At 59.1% G+C, this 21,414-nt stretch overlaps 2 protein-coding genes across 8 annotated transcripts in view; both read left to right on the top strand.

The window, feature by feature from the left end:
* Nucleotides 1–3,185, top strand: part of CEND1 (cell cycle exit and neuronal differentiation 1) — an 82,805-nt gene extending 79,620 nt beyond the window's left edge. The window contains exons 2-3 of one of the 3 annotated variants that reach the window (XM_050757968.1): nucleotides 216–276; nucleotides 1,645–3,185. In XM_050757968.1, the coding sequence (XP_050613925.1) occupies nucleotides 1,727–2,185 (459 nt within the window). In that variant the 5' untranslated portion in view covers nucleotides 216–276; nucleotides 1,645–1,726 and the 3' untranslated portion in view covers nucleotides 2,186–3,185. Of the gene's footprint in view, nucleotides 1–169; nucleotides 277–1,644 lie in introns of those variants that run through there. The other 2 variants (XM_050757969.1, XM_050757970.1) reach the window with 2 other exon arrangements.
* A 7,330-nt stretch (nucleotides 3,186–10,515) lies between these two features.
* Nucleotides 10,516–20,216, top strand: GATD1 (glutamine amidotransferase class 1 domain containing 1). 5 transcript variants are annotated; one of them, XM_050757971.1, is made up of 8 exons: nucleotides 10,516–10,624; nucleotides 12,908–12,984; nucleotides 13,953–14,058; nucleotides 14,440–14,547; nucleotides 15,562–15,656; nucleotides 16,470–16,563; nucleotides 16,787–16,898; nucleotides 16,984–20,216. In XM_050757971.1, exons 1-8 carry the CDS (start codon nucleotides 10,561–10,563, stop codon nucleotides 16,988–16,990), a joined length of 663 nt encoding a protein of 220 aa, XP_050613928.1. In that variant the 5' UTR covers nucleotides 10,516–10,560; the 3' UTR covers nucleotides 16,991–20,216. The 5 variants fall into 5 exon arrangements, with proteins under 5 accessions (XP_050613928.1, XP_050613932.1, XP_050613930.1 ...); XM_050757974.1 differs by lacking the exon at nucleotides 10,516–10,624 and adding an exon at nucleotides 11,834–11,966; XM_050757975.1 differs by lacking the exon at nucleotides 12,908–12,984.
* Nucleotides 20,217–21,414: the final 1,198 nt, after the last annotated feature.

The raw sequence follows: 21,414 nt of genomic DNA, 5'->3' as shown, positions 1-21,414 counted from the left end.
GCTGGGCGGGACCCGCCTCCTGGCTCTGGCAGTCCCAGATGGGACTTGAACCCTGCAGTTGCTCTCCCTGACCCTAAGGTTCTCCCCCTCACCATCTAGGGTGGAGCTGGGTTTGCGGACCCCGCAGTTCCCGGCGGGGCGGGGCCCCGTCGCCCCTCCCCCTCCCCGCCCTCCTGCGCCGGGAGCAGTGCATTGTGGGAAACTCCGAGCTCTCCGCGTTCGCAGCCGCCGTCGTCCCGTGGAGGAGCGCGCAGCCCAGGGGAGGTCGGAGGACGCGTAAGGCGGGGGGCTCCGGGCTGGCGGGGCGGGGCAGGCGCGGGGTCCTGCGGGGCGAGGAGGCGGCTCCGAGGCTTGAAGGTCACCGGGGTTGCGCGCGGGCCCCCCAGTTCTCCAGGGCGCAGCTGCTCTTGGGAGAAGGAGGCGGTGGCCGGGATGTAAGTGACACAAATAGCGAGGTTGGGGGGCAGACCACCTGCTCTTTGCAAACTTGATGCCCAGCAGCTGGGCCCCCCCCCAGAGCTGCAGGGGTGAGGGGGCGGCTGGGCTTCCCGGAGAGGTCGGCAGCAGCTGGGCCTCTCCTGGAGACACCCTCATCACGCTGTGACCTTCGGGTGACCTTCAGTGTGGTCAGTGCACCTAGCGGGGGTGGGAAACGCGCCTCCCTTTCTCTGAAGGTTGGGGCATTTCTCACCCTTCCCTGGGAGAGGTAGACAGGCGGCCTCTGAGGCTTTGGGGCAAGAACCACTCAGGTTCAGGGCGGCTGGGCCCCCAGGGCTCTTCCCACCTCTGCCTGAGTCATTGAGAATCTGGGCATGGCCTTTCCCACAGCCCAGAGCCCTGTCCTCCACCCTGACTCGCCGGCCAAGAGCAGCGTGTGTCCACCCTGTTTAATGCCAGGAACCCTCTGCCCACAGAGACAACACGGCCTTGGGCTCCTCAAGGACTCTGCCCCAGGGCTGGAGAGAGGCACGGCCTGTGCTGGGGAGGGGGCCTCAGAGGCTGGGGAGGAGCAGCCGGCCCTTGGAAGCACAGCCCCACACTGCCTTCCTGGAGAGACACCCCAGTTTTCTCAAGTCTGGTATCTCGTGGGCCCACCCACCCTGATGGCTGCCTGAGATCCCAGCTCCTGCCCCTCCCCGCCCTCCTCCACCAGGATCCTGGCCAGGTCACAGCCTCGGTGCCTCAGTGTCTGTCTCTGCAAAGCAGGAGTGCTCTCCTGAGGAGGGGATGCAGTCAGCTCTCCCACTGCGGCTCCAATCACCTCCCCTCCTTGGAGGGGAGAATGCTTTTCCTTCCGGTTCTCGGGGTCTGATCCTCACTTCCCCACCAAGAGGCCTCCTGCCCCTGGCTGGTAGGAGGATGTGGCATTTGCATGGGCCATTTTACGGAACACCGGGGGGGCCCCTAGCTCCTCCCACCTGTGCGTGGCTCTTGCCTCTGCGGCTGGAGGGGTTCCTCCGGGAGTGGTCAGGGACAGACGGAGACCAGGCTGTGAAAGAGAAGCATCAGAGGCCCACAGGAAGCCCCTGAGCTGGGGCTCTGGGGACTCCAGAGAACTGGGCAGGGACTGCCTGGGGACCAGGTGGTCGGGGCAGCACAGCGGGGACTGGACCCACACGCAGCCTCCCTTGTGTCTCCCTCCAGGCCCATAGAATGCCCAGGAGTGACGAGCTGTCCTGAGCCCCTCTGGTGTACTCACCTGCCTGTCCCATACGCCCCGCCCACCATGGAGTCCAGAGGGAAGTCGGCCAGCAGCCCTAAGCCTGACACCAAGGCGCCCCAGGCCACCACCGAGGCCAAGGTACCCCCGGCAGCCGATGGGAAGGCCCCCTCGACCAAGCCCTCGAAGAAGGAGGCCCCGGCCGAGAAGCAGCAGCCGCCAGCGGCCCCCACCACGGTACCTGCCAAGAAGACCCCGGCCAAGGCCGACCCTGTCCTTCTCAACAACCACAGTAACCTGAAGCCGGCCCCCACGGCCCCCGCGGTCCCCAGCAGTCCTGATGCAACCCCAGAGGCCAAGGGTCCTGGGGATGGGGCGGAGGAGGACGAAGCTGCCGGTGGGGGGTCTGGGGGCCAAGGTCCCTGGTCCTGCGAGAACTTGAACCCCCTGCTGGTGGCTGGAGGTGTGGCCGTGGCAGCCATAGCCCTGATTCTCGGTGTGGCCTTCCTGGCCCGGAAAAAATAATACCTGGGGGCCAGGCGGGGGGCACGGAGTCACTTCCTGTACAGACCTGAGGAAGCCAGTGCATGCAGAGTTCACCCTTATCTACGTGTACACACGCACATTCATTACACACCTACATATGCCCCCAATACACACGCAAAGTGGAGAGGATGCCCGAGCCCACCCCTGCTGACCCAGGACTTCCCCAACCTCCAGGGCAGAAAGAGTCCAGGCTCCGGGGTCCACAGCACAGGATGCGGGGAGAAGGCACAGCTGGGGAACCTCAAGAAAGGAACAGACCCCATGTGTGGGCCCCCCACCCCCGGCAGCTGGGTGATCCTGGGCCCCCAGGGCTGGTCTCTGAGTGGGGGTGCTGGGATGGGTTCTGCCTGGGCCCGGCCCTCGTGGGGACATTAAAGGGCACGGTTGCTCCACTTGCCCCAGTTCTGCTCTTTATGTACCCCTGGGGGTCTGCCTGGGCCGATGCAGTGGGACAGACCTGGGGTGGGCAGTCACCTCAGCAGAACCTCAGTGCCACCTCCCCACACCACCCAAGCCTAGCTGGGTGGGAAGACGGAGCCTGAAGCCTGCTTGTGGAGGGGGTGCTGCCCAAGGGTTGCCTTCCCCAGCTTGTGCTCCAGGGGAGCTCCGATGCTGGTGGGGAGGCAGGATGTCGAGGGCCCCTCACAGTTGTGCCCACCCTGCCCCGCTAGACTGCCCCTCCAGCTTGCACCTGGCACCATCTGAGTCTAACCAGCGTATAAATGCAATAACAGGTAGAGTAGAACTGCTTGGCGGCGACCGTCACACACTGTCCTCAGCCCACCGTACCTGGGGAGGCCCCTTGTGCAGCCCCTCCTTAGCACATCCAGTCCCAGCGTGGTCTTTGGCGTGCAGCAGCAGGCGAGCTCCCGGAAGGTGGTGGTGGGCACTGTGAGAACGCAGCCTGCCCTCACTGGCCAGCGGCCACAGGAACCCTGGGCCTGAGTGGAGGCTGAGTCTGAAATAAACTCTGTTGTCTAAAGGCTGGGCTTGCATCCTCATCTGCATGTGGCTGGGAGACGCAGGGGCTTCCCACTGGGGAATGAGGGGTTCACGTCCACACTCCAGGCTTTCCAGGGGAGAGGTGCTGCATCCAGGACCCTCTGACGGGACCCCCTGCCACTCCTATGCCCTTATCCCGGGGGGCTCAGCCCGGAGCCACACCCAGGCCCTGCCCCATCCTCCTCCCTGGCCTTCCTGTGGGTCCTGACCCAAGGTGGACACCCGGGGGCTACAGGACCAAGGAGCAGTGTGGACATGGGGTGCGGGGAGGGCAAGCCCTGCTTCTCAGGCCGAGCTCTCCAGCCAGGCAGGGGCCCTTCCGCATCTCCCACTGCAGTGAGCCCCCACATCCTGAGCACAGAAGAGGCTCCCCTCAACACCTCTCATTCATGGCACCCAGCCCACTCTAACCGGGTGTCCAACTGGTGGGCCTGGCCACGGGTGAGGCTGCAGCACACGGGCCAACAGGGAGCAAGGCCTGTGGTGCCTGGGAAGGGCTCCTTTGACGTCTGTCATCCTGGCCCCTGGGTTTCACCTGACGGGTGGCTAAGGCTGGCAGCAAGAGCTCCGTGATCACCTCCTCCCTGAAGCCTTCTTCCAGCTGGTGTGGGGGGACAGCCGTGTCTTCCTCCTGCCCTCTGGCACACTCCCTCCCCAGAGCAGCAGTCCTCGTCCATGCACCCACACTGAGGCCCAGACAGATACAGAGGGCCCACGGGGTAGAACCAGCTTAAGCTGACCCTGTTGCTGCCACCCAGGTTGCCCTGCGAAAGCCTCCCTCGACCTCCATCCATGCCGCTGCATCCTACAAGTCAAGGAGGCAGCCTACCCCTTGAGCCTGCTGACCTGAGTCCAGCGTATAGAGGAGAAGGCTCTGTGCAGACGCTGCTGACACCTCCAACTCCCAGCTCACCTGCCCCATGGGTGCCAGGCTACCTCTCTGACTGGCCAGCAGGGCCCCTCACCACTCTTGGCCTGCCTTCCAGTCACCCATTCTCTCCATTCTGTGGCTTGTTCTTTAAAACCAACCAGCCAACCCTGTCTGATATAGCAGGGGACTTGAAAGGGGCCGAGAGGACTGAAGATGGTCTGCCATCTTTAACCACAAGGCTTGGCGCTTTAGTGCTGACATTCCACCCACAATGCTGCCTCATTAACTTAGCGATTCTCTATTAAACGATGCTTAGATATTCCAAACCTTTTTCAGCTTTAGACAGAGCAGGAATGAAAATCCTTGTAGGCCGGGCACGGTGGCTCACACCTGTAATCCCAGCACTTTGGGAGGCCAACACAGACAGATGGCTTCAGCTCAGGCGTTTGAGACCAGCCTGGCCAACATAGTGAGACCCCTGTCTCTACAATACAAATATAGCAAGGCACAGTGGCTCATGCCTGTAAGCCCAGCACTTTGGGAGGCCAAGGCGGGTGGATCACGAGGTCAGGAGTTCGAGACCAGCCTGACCAACATGGTGAAACCCTGTCTCTACTAAAAATACAAAAATTAGGCCTGGTGGCGGGCACCTATAATCCCAGCTACTCAGGAAGGTGAGGGAGGAGAATCGCTTGAACTCGGGAAGCAGAGATTGCAGTGAGCCGAGATCACACCACTGCACTCCAGCCTGGGTGAAAGAGCGAGACTCCATCTCAATAAATAAATAAATAAATAAATAAATAAATAAATATTAGCCAGGCATGGTGGTGTGCGTCTGTGGTCCCAGCTACTCAGGAGGCTGAGGCAGGAGGATTGCCTGAGCCAGGGAGGTTGAGGCTGCAGTGAGCTATGACTGTGCCACTGCCTTCCAGCCTGGGCAACACAGCAAGACCCTGTCTCAAACGACAACAACAAAAACACCAAGAAAATCTCTGTAAAACCTATTCTGGGTTTGTGGTACAGCATGCACGTCTTTTCTGGGTTTATTGTATGAACACAAAGTCCACTGTCTTAACCATTTTGAACTGCACAGTTCAGCAGCCTCCTGGGGATCCATTACCACCGTCCACCTCCAGAACGCTGCATCGCTCCAGAGACTCTGTCCCTATTACACATGGACTCCCCGTCCCCTCCCCTCAACCCCTGGCACCCACCACCTACTTTCTGCCTCAATGGCTCTCCCAAATCTAGCATTGCAGATAAATGGTATCATGTAACATCTGTCCTTTTGATTGGCCTATTTCACTCCGGGTCCCTCCATGCTGTAGTCTGTTCAACTTCCCTTCCTTTTTATTTTATTTTTTGAGATGGAGTCTCACTCTGTTGCCCAGGCTGGAATGCAAGGACACGATCTTGGCTCACTGTAACCTCTGCTTCCTGGGTTCAAGCGATTCTCCTGTCTCAGCCTCACAACGTGCTGGGATTACAAGCGCATGCCACCACACCTGGCTGCTTTTGTATTTTTAGTAGAGATGGGGCTTCACCATGTTGGCCAGGCTGGTCTTGAACTCCTGACCTCAAGTGATCCACTCACCTTGGCCTCCCAAAGTGTTGGGATTACAGGCGTGAGCCACTGTGCCAGGCCCAACCTTCCTTCCTTTTTTATGGCTGATAAAAGGATGGAAAAAAAGGAAAAAAAGAAAAAGGAAGGTTCCTGGCTATTTGGGTCTCACCATTTGATTTTTCCTGTTTGTGCCATTTGTACGGTTTTGTTTGTTTGTTTGTTTTGACGGAGTCTCGCTCTGTCGCCCAGGCTGGAGTGCAGTGACATGATCTTGGCTCACTGCACCCTCTGCCTCCCGGGTTCAAGTGACTCTTCTGCCTCAGCCTCCCAAGTAGCTGGGACCACAGGAACTTGCCACCATGCCTGGTTAATTTTTTTTTCTTTTTCTTTTTCTTTTTTTTTTTTTTTTTTTTGCATTTTTAGTAGAGATGGGGTTTCACCATGTGGGTCAGGCTGGTCTCAAACTCCTGTCCTCAGGCAATGCACCTGCCTCGGCCTCCCAAAGTGCTGGGATTACAGGCATGAGCCACTGCCCTCAGCCTGTGTGTTTTTTATTTGCAGGAATGCCTCCTCATTTGTTGGATTTCTTGCAGTGTTGTGTGTCCCGAGCCCTTTGCCGCTTGCGGCATCCAATTCTCTCCTCCAGTCAGCAGCCACTTGCCTTCCAGTGTTTCTGGAGCACAGACGTTCTAAAAACCTGAGTTTATCAAATTGGAACCATTCTCCCATTACCGAGTAAGCTTTTAGAATCGTGGGCAGAAGGATATCCTGCCACGTTCGAGTCTCATATTCCTGGCATTCACTCACGCGTAGGCCTTTCATCCATCTGGCACTTAGGTTGTGTGTGGAGCCAGCCAGGGGTCTCACGTTTCTTTCCCATGAGATCGGACGGCCCCGACGCCAGGGAGTGGATGGTCCTCTGCCAGCCCGCAAGGCGGCGCCAACTCCTGCTCCGACTTCCCGGCACAGCCTGTTCTGAGCCACGCCCCACTGCCTGCAACTGTGGCTTCGTCATGATCTCACCTCCTCATTTCTCTCTTTAATCTCCCGCAGGTGCTCAGCGACTGGCTTCCCTCCTGGGAGGAGGTCGGAGTCTCCGTCTGGGATTCCGAGGCTCAGCTTCTGCTTCACAGTGCCCCTAAACCTCAGCCGTGTAGGAACCTTTCCCAAAGGAAAACGAATTCTCAGGGATGCCCAGAGCTTATCAGTTCACTTTTATTACAGAACACTTTTTTTTGTTTTTTGAGACACAGTCTTTTTTTTTTTTTTTTTGAGACGGAGTCTCGCTCTATCGCCCAGGCTGGAGTGCAGTGGCCGGATCTCAGCTCACTGCAAGCTCCGCCTCCCGGGTTCACGCCATTCTCCTGCCTCAGCCTCCCGAGTAGCTGGGACTACAGGCGCCCGCCACCTCGCCCGGCTAGTTTTTTGTATTTTTTAGTAGAGACGGGGTTTCACCGTGTCAGCCAGGATGGTCTCGATCTCCTGACCTCGTGATCCGCCCGTCTCGGCCTCCCAAAGTGCTGGGATTACAGGCTTGAGCCACCGCGCCCGGCCTTGAGACAGAGTCTTGCTCTGTCGCCCAGGCTGGAATGGAGTGGTGCGATCTCAGCTCACTGCAAGCTCCGCCTCCTGGGTTCAAACTATTCTCCTGCCCCAGCCTCCCAAGTACTGCCCCAGCCTGTAGTTCCGAGTGGACTACAGGTGTCCACCACCATATCTGGCTATTTTATTTTATTTTAGGGCTGGGGGTTTCACCATGTTGGCCAGGCTGGTCTCAAACTCCTGACCTCAGGTGATCTGTCCACCTCGGCCTCCCAAAGTGCTGGGATCCCAGGCGTGAGCCACCGCGTCTGGCCTCAGAACACTTCCAAGGTCTAAACAAATACCAGATAGAAAATGTGTATAAAAAGGTCATGCTGTGAAGTCAAATCGCTTATAAGGAAATCTGGAAAACGGGAACGCTCTGATGTGCAGCATGATCTCTAGGGACAGAGGCGTCCACGGATCCGGGGTCTGGGCACTGTCCGAGGCAGGCTGTGACCCCCAGGCTCTGCGGGAACTGCCTGGAGACCTGCAGCTCTAAGCCTTGCTGGGAACCTGCACCAGCATGTCAGGTCCCCCATTCTCGTGTTAGTAGCCAGCAACACACATGTGGCTTCCTAGGGCGCATGTGGTATGTATCACCTGGTGCACAACAGGGTGGGCTGGGGGGAGGTTTCTCTGTTTTCCTCTCCAGCATCCCCTCCCCACTGCTAAGAGGGTGCGCCTCCTCTTCCGGGACTCCCACCCTAGTGCATTCTTGGTGAGGCTGCTGGTCACCTCCGGGCCCTCCCCTAGACACGGGCAGGGGCCCAGGCAGAATCCTCCAAAAGCAGGGCACAGTGAGCAAGGCTCATGGGGGCACTCAATGCTCCGGACTCCCACACTGGGCTGCTGCAGGTCCTGGCCTGACGAGGGTCTTCGGTGTCTCCCTGGTCCCAGGGAGGGATGGGCAGGGACCAGTCTCCCTGCCTTTCAGTGACCAGTCCCTGAGCACCTGGACACGCTCTGATCTGCTGTCTCCAGGCCCAGGCTGAACTTGCACTTGCCCTAGAGGCTTGTTGGGCAGAGCAGGGCCTGTGCTGCCCAACTGTGTGCCCCAGGTGGGAGTCATTAGGGGCAGGAGAGATGTGTGAGGTGCAGCCAGTGCTGAGGCCACCCCCTGGGACCCGCCCTGGCACATGGGAAGGAAGGTACAAGGTAGGTTAGGCTCCCTGCCGAGTGCAGCAGCTCCAGAAGTATGTTTGGGAGGGAACTGTCATGCCCCTCCCTGGGGCTGCTGCACCCTGTCCTCCATGTCCTGGGCACTAGGCTAGGCCAACTTAGGACAGGGCCTACCTCCTTGTTGCAACCCCCTCCAGACCACAGAGGCCGGCACCTGCCACATCTCACGTCTCTGGCCAGTTCATGCCAGGCTGGGGGGCAGATGTCAGAGCCAGCAGCTCCTGTTCTCTCAAGTGCTTCTGATGCCCAGGTGAAGGTACCCTCGTGCCCCAGCCCACAGCCCTGGCCCAGACTCCTTGCGTCTTAGCGGCTGTCACTTACTGTCTGCTTCCTGCTTCTGGGTCTGCATGACTCATGGGTGCTGGGGTCTAAGTCTCCAGACCACCCAGCCTAGCCTTGGTAAAAGGGGAACCCGGCCGAGCCCCCGCTGGGAAAGGGCCCTGTCACGTCAAGGACTGCCCAACACGCCCCTTCCCAAGAAAGGAGCCCATGTCTCCTGGTCCCAGCCCCCAACATGAGGTCCACCTGGTAGTCGGGCTGAGCTAACAGAGGGCACCCAGGGTAGCCACTGTGTGAGGGGCGTTCTCAGCAAGGGGGTACAGTCGGCCCTCAGGATCTATGGGTTCTGCATCCATGGATTCAACCAACCAAGGATGTCAAATATTTGAAAAAACAAACATGAGTGGTTGCGTCTGATTTTTTTTCTTCTTGTTATTTCCTAAACAACACGATACAGCAACTCTTCACACAGCAGTTACGTTGTATTAGGTATTATTAGTAATCTAGAAATGAGTTAAAGTACACAGGAGGACACCTGTAGGTTACAGGCAAACACTATTGGAGATCTGCTCCAACCTAGCCCTCCTGCTCCTGGGTTTGAGGCCCACAGTGTGCCTGTGGGGGACGAGATCCTGTGCAGATTCAGAAAGCTCTCCAAGGAACTAGGCCCAGCCTGTGCTGTGACCACAGGCCTGCAAGGCTTCAGACACCTCCACCCACTAACACCCACGGCCGCCTAACACTGGACACTCACTGAGCTCTGTCTCTGCTACCCAGCCCAACTCTCAGCCTTGCCTGTGCCACGAGCTTCCAGCTCCCACTTCCCTTGTGGCAGGAGGGCTCTGCGTCAGGTGAGGCAGGGTTCGCTGCCTATCTGACAGGGGTCAGGGACCCTTCTCCAGGCTGGGCCAGGGGGAACCAGAGGCCAGTGGTTTTTTTTTTTTTTTTTGAGAAGGAGTCTCACTCTGTCACCCAGGCTGGAGTGCAGTGGCGTGATCTTGGCTCATTGCAACCTCTGACCCCTGGGTTCACATGATTCTCCCATCTCAGTCCTCCGAGTAGTTTGGATTACAGGTGCCTGCCACCGCACCTGGCTAATTTTTTTTTTTTTTTTTTTTTTTTGAGACGGAGTCTCACGCTGTTGCCCAGGCTGGAGTGCAGTGGCGCGATCTCAGCTCACTGCAAGCTCCGCCTCCCGGGTTCCCGCCATTCTCCTGCCTCAGCCTCCTGAGTAGCTGGGACTACAGGTGCCCGCCACCGTGCCCGGCTAATTTTTTGTATTTTTAGTAGAGACGGGGTTTCACTGTGGTCTCGATCTCCTGACCTTGTGATCCGCCCGCCTCGGCCTCCCAAAGTGCTGGGATTACAGGCTTGAGCCACCGCGCCCGGCCTGTATTTTTTTTTTTTTAGTAGAGACGGGGTTTTCTTGGCCAGGCTGGTCTTGAACTCCTGACCTCGTGATCCACTAGCCTGGGCCTTCCAAAGTGCTGGGATTACAGGCGTGAGTCATTGCGCCCAGCGGAGGCCAATGGTTTTGATGGGGTGGGACCCACGGAAGCCCTCACCTTGGCTGTTCCCAACCACGACGGTTCCCCTGGTAGGAGCAGAGGTTTGTTGGGACCTCCATATTGGCAGCAGGGGGCCAGGGGCCTGGTGCTAGGGTTAGGGTTAGGGTTAGGGTCAGGGTTAGGGTTGGGGTTAGCGCTGTCGACCCGGACCGGGTACAAACGCGCACGCGCCCAGCCCCGCCCGAGCCCCGCCCCTCCCCGCCCCGCTCCGCCCCCGGCCGCCGCGGCACGTGACCCGCATCCTCCTGGGCACGCCCAGCCGCCGCGCACGCGCACGCACGCGCAGACCCAGCGCTGAGCCCGCGCCATGGCGTCGGAGCGGCTCGCTAGCAGGCCGGCCTGTCTGCTCGTGGCCAGCGGCGCCGCGGAAGGTGAGGCCCGGCGGCCGGGGCCGGTGTCCGAAGAGCGTCCGCGACGGGGCTGCCCGGGGCGGGAGGTTCGGGACGCGGTGGGCGCGCGTCACGTGGCGCTGGAAGCCGAAGCCGCTGAGGGCGCGGGGCACGGGCCGGGGACTGGCGGGCGGGGTCGGGGTTGGGATGGAGCTCGGGGCGGGGACAGGGACGGGGACGGGGTCGCGGGTTGGGATGGAGCTCGGGGCGGGGGCGGGGACTGGGACGGGGACGGGGTCGCGGGTTGGGATGGAGCTCGGGGTCGGAGGGGTCGGGATGGAACTCGGGGCGGGGTCCGGGGGTCGGGATGGAACTCGGGGCGGGGTCCGGGGGTCGGGATGGAGATCGGGGCGGGGTCGGGATGCATCAAGGCGCCGCGTCGCTCCCCCGAGTCTCATCTGCGCGGCGATTTCGCGGGCCCGACGTTTCTAGCGGAGGGAACCGCGTGCCTGGGCTTGGTCCCCGAGGCCGCTGCGCTCCAAGAGGGGAGCCCGGGTGTGGGGAGGGGGCGTTCGGGGAGTTGACCCCGCTCTGAGGTCGGGCGGCCGCGGGGACTCTGGCCTTCTGAACCACCGGCTCCTGAGGAGGCCCGGAGCCCCCTCCTGGAGAAGGCGACCCCCGGCCCCCGTCCTGGGGCCGGGGTACTAGGGCGCTGCTGGCCTGGGGCTCACGCGGGACGGAGCGCAGCGGGGTGCGTCTGCTGGCGCTGAGCCTGCAGGGTCTCCGGGCAGCCTGGGAGGGATGAGCAGCGGAGCCCGAGGGTGCCTGGCTTCGTTCTGAGCCCTTTGCAGAGGGAAGTGACCAGCCCAAGGTCACCGCGCCATGGAGAGCTGGGGGCTGGAGTTGGGATCCGGAGGTCTGCCTCTTGAAGTCTGTAGGTCCTCAAGTGTGGACAGGGAAGATGGGGCTGTGGGGTTGTGGCGTCACGACGTGCTGAGCTCCGGGGGTCCTGAGCGATGCCGCCAGACTGTGGGTGAGAGGAGTCTTGAGTGGGGTTCAGTCCTGGGGGCGTGGGTTGGGACTTGTTTCCAGAGCAGGTCCGGCATGTTGGGGACATGGGGTCTTAGGGCCAGCAGGCTGGGGACAGCACTTCAGGAGGCCGGAAAGGCGGGCAGCCGGGGGAACAGAGCCTGCAGCAGGCTACTGGGCGCTTTACAGGACATTTTACAGTGAATATGTATTAACTTATATAAGAAGGAAGAGGCCGGGCGCGGTGGCTCACACCTGTAATCCCGGCACTTTGGGAGGCCAAGGCGGGCGGATCACGAGGTCAAGAGATCGAGACCATTCTGGCCAACGTGGTGAAACCCCGTCTCTACTAAAAGTACGAAAATTAGCCGGGTGTGGTGGCGCTCGCCTGTAGTCCCAGCTACTCGGGAGGCTGAGGCCGGAGAATTGCTTGAACCTAGGATGCGGAGGTTGCAGTGAGCCAAGATCGTGCCACTGCGCTCCAGCTTAGTGACAGATTGGGCCCCAGAATTAAAATAAATGTAGAAAGATGCAGCTCACGCTACTTTGGAATAAACTTGTACGTGCTGTCCAGCAGCCAGGGTGGGCTGGGCTGTGTCCTTCCCCTGGTGGGACAGTGACCCCCAGAGCCTTCTGGATGGGGCGTGGTGTGTTGGGTTTCTTTTTTTAAAAGTTCTTTGAGGGGCAGAAGGGGGCTGGGAAAAGCTGGAGGGGAGGGCCAGAGTCTCAGAACCCTTGTGAGGAAAGGGTACCTGAGCACTTTCCCTGGAGTGGGCGAGGAGGGGCCAGGACACTTCTGCATTCTCCATGGTGCCTGAGGGCCTCAGTTCCTGGTGGTTCAGTGAGAGGATGAGCTGAACTCTGTGACCCTCACACTCAGGTTTGCCTTCCAGAAAGGCCTCTCATGGTTCTGTTAGCACCAGGATGAGGCTGGGGTGTGGGAGTGGCATGGACAGTTGAGGTAGGCTGCATCCTGTCCCAGCTTCTGGCTGGGGCGGAGGTGACAGTGCTAGACTGGGGAAAGAGCTTGCCATGGGGGATGCAGGCCTCGGGATGGCCTACAGGTCTGGCATACCTGGTTGTGCCCCCCTGACGCTTTCCCAGCTTCCTCCTCCTGGCCATGAATGGGTGGCTGGCCCTGCCCCAGGGCTTCAAGTAGTGGGCCCTGGGTGTAGGGGAGAGGGCTGCTCCTCAGGGTGTTCTGGGGTCGGGTGAGGCCATGGGGGTGTCTGGGTAGCACCCTGAGGCGGGGCAGGCTAGTCCTGTGGAGCCCACACTCACCGGGACCCTCTGCAGGTGTGTCGGCCCAGTCCTTCCTCCACTGTTTCACAATGGCCAGCACCGCCTTCAACCTGCAGGTGGCCACCCCTGGGGTAAGTCCAGCCTCTCCTTCCCCACTGGACACTTGGGGTTTGTCTTCACCTCTGTGGGGGCAAGGTCAGGAGAGTGCCTCTGCTGCCTGGGAGGAGTGGGGAGCCCCTGTAGTTGGTAGAGGGGTGAAGGGTCTGTGACCAAACCCTGGTTGTGTCCTCCTGTCCCAGTCCCCATTTCCTGGGCTCTGACCCCACCTGTGATGAGGGAGACCTTTTCTTTTCTTTTCTTTCTTTCTTTTTTTTTTTTTGAGACAAGAGTTTCGCTCTTGTTGCCCAGGCTGGAGTACATTGGAGTGATCTCGGCTCACTGCAACCTCTGCCTCCCGGGTTCAAGCAGTCCTCCTGCCTCAGCCTCCCGAGTAGCTGGGATTACAGGCACATGCCACCATGCCCGGCAAATTTTGTATTTTTAGTAGAGATGGGGTTTCGTTGTGTTGGCCAGGATGGTCTTGAACTCCCAACCTCAGGTGATCTGCCCGCCTCGGCCTCCCAAAGTGCTGGGATTACAGGTGTGAGCCACCACACCCAGCCCAAAGGAGACCTTTTCGCTGCGGGTCTGTGCTTCTGCATGTGTGTGAGCCGGAGACCAAGGCGCGGCCCTGCCGTAAGGGGCACACATGTTTCCACTGGGAGCAGTTCTCCACCCTCTGATCGTGGGTGACCCAGGGATATCAGATGTAGATAAGTCACAGTAAGGATGCATTCATTATGTGTTCGTCACTGCAGGTTTTTATTTATGATGTATAAAAATTTTTGGTTGGTGGGTTGGATAGGAAATAAACCACTGAGGCTGCTGCTGGGACAGGCCACCCCAATCTGGGAGACCCAGTGGAGGAGGCTGGGTGGTCGGGTGCCTTTGTACCTCAAGGGGATGCTGTTGGGTTCCTTGTCGGCATTTTCAGGCTCCTTCTGAGCCGACAGGGATATTCCTGGTGCTGACCCTTGGCCCCTGGGCTCTGCTCCTCCAGGGGAAAGCCATGGAATTTGTGGATGTGACCGAGAGCAATGCACGCTGGGTGCAAGACTTCCGCCTCAAGGCCTATGCCAGCCCCGCCAAGCTCGAGTCGATTGATGGTAGGCCTGGGACCCACTCCTTGGGGTGGGGTGCCTGGGACCTTGGAGGGTCAAGTGTTCCAGATAGGTTTGGGGTCTTAGTGAGCTCCCTGGTTCTGCCCCTGAAGCCCTGTGACCATCTGGGGCAGCCTCCAGCCCCACATCCTGGGCCCCAGAGTTTCTGAGCTCCTCTGGGGAGGAGAGATGATGAGTGTGTGGAGACGGGAAAGTCAGGGGGGCCCTTGGGAGCTGTAGCCCATGGAGGAAAAGGGACAGATGCCATCACCAGGCTGGCTGGTCCCTGTGGAGGGTCTGTCCTGGCCACGTACTTGGGCCCGGTCCTGCAGGTGGTCTCACTTTGATTGATGTGTGGCTGCTACCTGGTCTGTGGTCTCCCCCCAGGTGCCCGGTACCATGCCCTCCTGATCCCCAGCTGTCCTGGGGCCCTGACCGACCTGGCCAGCAGTGGCTCCCTGGCCCGTATCCTGCAGCACTTCCACTCTGAGAGCAGTAGGTGACCCGTGGGACCCAGGGGAGGGGTTGGATGTGCAGCCCTACAAGAAATGGGTCTCCCACCAGCAGAAGAGAGGTGGGAAGACCCCAGGTAGGCATTTCTGGGTATCTGGTCAGTGGCCACTGCGGTGGTTGTGGGCAGGAGGCAGTGACCGCCCCCTCTCCCGACACACACTTTGTCCTCTTCTGGTGACCATCTTGCAGGCCTCTGGGCAGTCTCCCGAGGGTGGGGGCCATGCCCTCCTGAGCAAGGCAGGACACTAGCCTGGTTCCTTCTGGGAGAGCCTGGCATCCAGGGCCGGGCTTGGGGCTCGAGGCTGGCGGGGGTGCAGGGAGGACGGCTGTTGGAGGAGACCTGGCAGCTGCCCCGGCTCAGGGTTGGGCTGTGATGAGTGTGTCCACTGGCCGGGGTGGACAAGCCAGTGCTCTATGCAGCCCTTTGTGGGCAGGAGCTGGGCCGCTGTCCGCAGCATGGCCTGGACAGGCAGCAGTTGTTTGTGGCCACCTCAGCCATGGGAACACACTCAGCCTTTCGGATGGAGCCAGGGTGGCCCCACTGCAAGGCACAGGCACTGCCTCAGACTCACCTCCTGCCCGCACAGGGACGTCCTGTCTAGCCGGGGAGGGGCCTGACCCACAGCACCTGCCAGTGTGGTGGGCGGCCTGGCCAGCTATGCAGTGGGGTTGCCGGGCAGTGTCCTGGGGTTTGGTAAACAGACCTGGAACCTCAGGACCTCCTCTCCGTGTGTCTCAGCCGCCAAAACCTGAGATCTGGGCTCTAAACCAGAGCCTAGTCCTGAAGCACCAGCTCCCCTGAGCAGATTCCTGATGCCAGCTATGCAGGCTGAGCCAGGACACCTCAGGTGCTGAGCCCGGTTTCCAGGGAAACCTGGGAGGAGGGGGCCAGGCAGGCGGCACAGGCCTGGGGGAGCCACAAGCAGGGGCGTCTGGGAGGGGCTTCATGGTGCGGGTGGCGGGGTCCAGGGCCTCAATGCTGTGTGCCACTTTCAGAGCCCATCTGCGCCGTTGGCCACGGTGTCGCCGCCTTGTGCTGTGCCACCAACGAGGACAGATCCTGGGTGTTCCACGGCTACAGCCTGACAGGGGTGAGTGCCTGGAGGACAGAGGCACCCTGTGCTCCCTGCTCTGTCCTCCCCCACAACAGCCAGAGATGAGGACGGAGACTCCAGAACTTCTGGCCCCTAGTCTCCTGGGAGCCTAGGCCCACTCACCAGGGGACGTGGGGAGGGAGGGGCATCAGACCTGTGTGTGCAGTTGGAGGGGCTGAGAGCCCAGCCAGGGTGTCCTCGGAGACACAGCCTGTGTCGATCTGAGGCCCAAAGACTGTGCAGTGGGCTCAGTGGACACCGGGGACGGTTGTGGGAGCAGCTGATCCACAGGCCCTGAGGCAGGGAGTGGTGGCCGCTGTGCTGAGGCTGGTTTCACTGGAAGTGGAACTGGCCCCCAGCTCAGATGTCACTTTCCCTGCTGAGGGGACCCCTCCTTAGTGGGTACTCAGTGCTGCCCCCGAGGGGTGACACCAACCCAGTCTCAGGTTACAAGTGGGCGTGACCCCTTGGGTGAGTGGTTAGAGTCACTCCTGCCCAGAGGGTGCCGCCCCAAGGGGCTCACCCCACTAAGCTCTTCTCATTCTAGTCACCTGTGTGCTCTGGTGCTGGGGGAGCTGGCCCCCTCCTCCTGTAGTGGCCTTGTCGCTCTCAGGGACACCCCATGGGAAGGTGGCTGGACTTTGTCATCTCTCCGGCCTCCAGCCTTAGCAGCTGTCCCTCTTATGAGCAGTGACACCCCCAGTCCCACTTGGTTGGGTGAGGCTCCCTGCCCTGATTTGACCTTCCTGACCCCTGGGGTGGGCCTCAAGGCCTGGGCCTGGCTCAGGAGCCCCCACCCACCTCCCGCAGCCCTCTGTGTGTGAGCTCATCAGGGCCCCCGGCTTCGCCCGCCTGCCGCTCGTGGTGGAGGACTTTGTGAAGGATTCGGGCGCCTGCTTCAGTGGTGAGCCCTGAGGGTGCCCCCTGCACCTACAGAAGATGGGGTGGGGGGCTTGTCTGCGGCAGCCTGGGGGAGAAGCCTCCTGCGCCCTGGGTCCTTCAGACCCCCATGGCACTCAGACCCAGACAGGCTGACCTACTGCTGACCCTGGGCGCTTGCCTGGAGCCCGGGGCTCTCAGTGGGTGGGTGGACATTGCCTGAGGCTGGTGCCCTTGGTCCTCCCCAGCAAGTGAGCCTGACGCCGTGCACGTTGTGCTGGACCGCCACCTGGTCACCGGCCAGAATGCCAGCTCCACTGTCCCGGCCGTGCAGAACCTGCTCTTCCTCTGTGGCAGCCGGTGAGGGCTGGGCACATTCCTGCCATATCAGCAGAGCTGCACCCGGTGCTTTTGCCCAAGCCCTGACCACACGTCTGTCCTGCAGGAAATGAACCTGCTGGGTAGATGCACCCCCGAGACAGCCCAGGTGTCTCCAGAGGCAGACAGCCCCGTCTCAGGCTTCAGGGACCCTGCCTCTTCCCTCCTGACAAGGGCCGTGGATGGCAGCCCGGTCTGGCCCTGATGGGATTGTTGGAGGCCTCCTGGAATCAGCTCTAAGGGGGTGTCGGCTCTCCTGGGGGATCTAAGCCCCCATCCCCCTGCATGTTCTCTGGTAGGAGGCAGAGAAGAGACCCCAGGTGCCTGGGGAGGCGTGCTAGCTGCTATGTGGTCCTCGGGAATTCCAGGCCGGGTTTTCCAGGGAGGACTGGTTGCCAAGCGCGGTCGCTGTTGACTAGACAGAGTCGGCTCGGGGGTCCTCTGTGGGGGCTTGCCCTGTCGTGGCCTGTCTGCCACGCACCACCCCTTTCACCGTTGGTGGGGGCCTTGAGGGGAGGACCCAGTCGGCGGGAGCTGGCTCAGAACTTCGGCCGAAGGTGAATGGAGTTTTTTGGGAGCAGCACCTCCTGCCCTGAGGCTGACCGGCACTGGCAGTACTTTGCTGTTGAAGAAGTCTTCTGGCCTGTGGTTTCAAAGTGTAAGCACCTCAGCGACCCACCCTGTCCTGTCTAAGCATCGAGAGGCATGTTTAGTTGTGAATATGAGACCATGAGATTCTCGATGAGAGGAAAGTGCTGTCCCCCACGGCCTTGCAGAGTGGCCTCGAGTACAGCGGCTGTCAAGAGCAGACAGTGGTCTGGCCTGCTGGGCACCTGGCCTGGGCCCTGGCCTTCCAGCGGGCTGCCTGCTGGCCCCAGTGTAGGGCCTTAGGAGAAGCTTAGGCCTTCTTCTTCCTCACAGTTCCCCAGTTTGAGCCATCGAAGGCCTTCCTCCTGCCCACCTTCCCGTCTCAGCCACAGCCATTCCCAAGCACGAGGGTGGCTCCTGGTGCCAGTGACCTGCCAGGAGGCCTCTTGTGATCATAAAAGCATTCAGTTGGCTGGGCGTGGTGGCTCACGCCTATAATCCCAGCACTTTGGGAGGCCAAGGTGGGCGGATCATCTGAGGTCAGGAGTTTGAGACCAGCCTGGCCAACATGGTGAAACTAAAATACAAAAATTAGCTGGGCGTGGTGTCAGGGGCCTCTAATCCCAGCTACTTGGGAGGCTGAGACTTGAGAATTGCTTGAACCTGGGAGGCGGAGGTTGCAGTGAGCCAAGATTGCGCCATTGCACTCCAACCTGGGCAACGAGTGAAACTCCGTCTCAAAAATAAAAAATAATAAAATAAATCCGTTCAATAAGGAGAATTCAGAAAAAAGTGGAAGAAGGAAGCGCTGCAGCCACATCCCCGCCCTGAAGGCTGCGTCCCTCCAGTGCCTCCCAGATTAGTCAGGATGCCCACTTAGCACTGACTGCAGGGCCTTGCTCTGTCCCGGGTCCACTCTCACCCCCATGTGGTGATGGACTTCTCTGGACAAGTACTTTATATCTTATCTTATTTATTTACTTTTTGAGACAGAGTTTCTCTCGTCGCCCAGGCTGGAGTGCAGTGGCACAATCTAGGCTCACTGCAACTGCTGCCTCCCAGGTTCCAGCGATTCTCCAGCCTCAGCCTCCGGAATAGCTGGGATTACAGGCATGTGCCACCACGCCCGCCTGATTTTTGTATTTTTAGTAGAGACCGTGTTTCACCATGTTGGCCAGGCTGGTCTCAAACTCCAGACCTCAAGTGATCCTCCTGCCTCGGTTTCCCGAAGTGTTAGGATTACAGGTATAAGCCACCGTGCCCGGACTAGTTTTTGTATTTTTAGCAGAGATGGGGTTTCATCATGTTGGCCGGGCTGGTCTTGAACTCCTGACCTCAGGTGATCCACCTGCCTTGACCTCCCAAAGTGCTGGGATTACAGGCTTGAGCCACCGTGCCCAGCTAACATTTTATTTTTTGGATGAAGTTTCACTCTGTCGCCAGGCTGGAATGCAGTGGCACAATCTCGGCTCACTGCAACCTCCGCCTCCTGGGTTCAAGTGATTATTCTGCCTCAGCCTCCTGAGTAGCTGGGACTACAGGTGCACACCACCACGCCAGCTAATTTTTGTATTTTTAATGGAGACAAGATTTCACCATGCTGGCCAGGGTGGTCTTGATATCTTGACCTTGTGATCCGTCTGCCTTGGCCTCCCAAAGTGCTGGGATTACAGGCGTGAGCCACTGCACCCAGCCAACAAGTACTTTTTTTAAAAAAAAAAATTTAAGCTCATGTCTTTTTTATTTTTTGAGACGGAGTCTCTGTTACCCAGACTTGAGTGTAGTAGTGCGATCTCGGCTCACTGCAACCTCCGCCCTCCGAGTTCAAGCGATCCTCCTGCCTCAGCCCCCGGAGTAGCTGGGACTATAAGCGCCCGCGACCACACTTGGTTAATTTTTGGTATTTTTAGTAGAGACGGGGTTTCACCATCTTGGTCAGGCTGGTCTTGAACTCCTGACCTTGTGATCCACCCGCCTCAGCCTCCCAAAGTGCTGGGATTGCAGGCAAGCTCATATCTTAATGTCTTAGTCCATTTGGGCTCCTATAAGAACATACTGTAAACCGGTCGGGCCTGGTCATCCTGCCCTGTGACTGGATGACCTCCCAAATGCCCCACCTAATATCATCCCCTTGCAGGTGAGGACTTGAGCAGGTGGGTTTTGGGGGCACGTGTTCAGGCCACAGCAGGGTGGATGAAGAGCCAGTGAGCCTTACTGAGCTCCTCTGGTCAGCCAGATCTGACATTAAGCCCAGCATTGAAGATCAAGGCAGGTGTGGCTTTGGGATGTGAAGTGGGTTCTGACGCAGGGCCCCACAGACCTGTCCCCGAGTGAGCCGCCTGCAGGCCCGTGTCATTCCTCAGCTGCGTGCAAAGTCTCTGGCTCAGAGAGCCTCCCCGCTGTGCCCAGTTCTCTCTGCCAGGGCAGGGCTTGGGGCAGCACCAGGCTGGGGCAGAGGATGAAAGCAAGAGGACCGAACTTCTGGAAGGGCAGTGGAGGGCGGCTGAGGATTTCCCCATGTACCAGTGTGTGTTCATCTACCCACGAGGAATAAAACCATGCAGCTCCACACAGATGGTGCCCGGTGTTCACAGCAGAACTGCTCATGATAATGGATAAGTTGTTTTCATACAATGGGTTGTCAATGTTTAGTAATCATTGGTATCAGTAAGAGTAATGTATCCATATGGAGGATTATTTGGCTATTAAAAAGGAATGAATTTTTTTTTTTTTTGAGACGGAGTTTCGCTCTGTTGCCCAGGCTGGAGTGCAGTGGCGCGATCTCAGCTCACTGCAAGCTCCGCCTCCTGGGTTTACGCCATTCTCTTGCCTCAGCCTCCCGAGTAGCTGGGACTACAGGCGCTGCTACCTCGCCCGGCTAGTTTTTTGTTTTTGGATTTTTTAGTAGAGACGGGGTTTCACTGTGTTAGTCAGGATGGTCTCGATCTTCTGACCTCGTGATCCGCCCGTCTTGGTCTCCCAAAGTGCTGGGATTACAGGCTTGAGCCACCGCGCCGGGCCAGAATGAAGTTATTTTATTTTATTTTTTTTCTTTTTTTTGAGACGGAGTCTCGCTGTGTCGCCCGGGCTGGAGTGCAGTGGCCGGATCTCAGCTCACTGCAAGCTCCGCCTCCGGGGTTTACGCCATTCTCCTGCCTCATCCTCCCGAGTAGCTGGGACTACAGGCGCCCGCCACCTCGCCCGGCTAGTTTTTTGTATTTTTTAGTAGAGACGGGGTTTCACCGTGTTAGCCAGGATGTAATGAAGTTATTTTTATTTTTATTTTTTTATTTTTTATTTTTTTTTTGAGACGGAGTCATGCTCTGTCGCCCAGGCTGGAGTGCAGTGGCCGGATCTCAGCTCACTGCAAGCTCCGCCTCCCGGGTTCACGCCATTCTCCTGCCTCAGCCTCCCAAGTAGCTGGGACTACAGGCGCCCGCCACTTCGCCCGGCTAGTTTTTTGTATTTTTTAGTAGAGACGGGGTTTCACCGTGTTAGCCAGGATGGTCTCGATCTCCTGACCTCGTGATCCGCCCGTCTCGGCCTCCCAAAGTGCTGGGATTACAGGCTTGAGCCACCGCGCCCGGCAATGAAGTTATTTTTAATAGGGTCTTGCTATATTGCCCTGGCTGGAGTGCATCGACTATTCGCAGATGCAGTTACTGCTCATCGCAGCCTTGAACTGGCCTCAAGTGATCCTCCCACCTCAGCCTCCCCAGTAGACGAGACTGCAGGACACACCACCATGCCCGGCTAGGAGTGAAGTTCTTTTACGTTCTGTGATGTGGGCGAACCCGGACAGAATGCTGAGTGAAAGAAGCCTGTCTCAAAAGGCCTGTGCCTTGTGATTCCATTTTTGTGAAATACCCAGAAAATGTAAGTCAGACAGAAAGTAGATTGTTTGAGGCTG

The sequence above is a fragment of the Macaca thibetana genome, chromosome 14, assembly GCF_024542745.1.
Source record: "Macaca thibetana thibetana isolate TM-01 chromosome 14, ASM2454274v1, whole genome shotgun sequence".
NCBI lineage: Eukaryota > Metazoa > Chordata > Mammalia > Primates > Cercopithecidae > Macaca > Macaca thibetana.
Note: the sequence above shows the minus strand (reverse complement) of the source record. Positions and strands in the feature narration are given on the sequence as shown.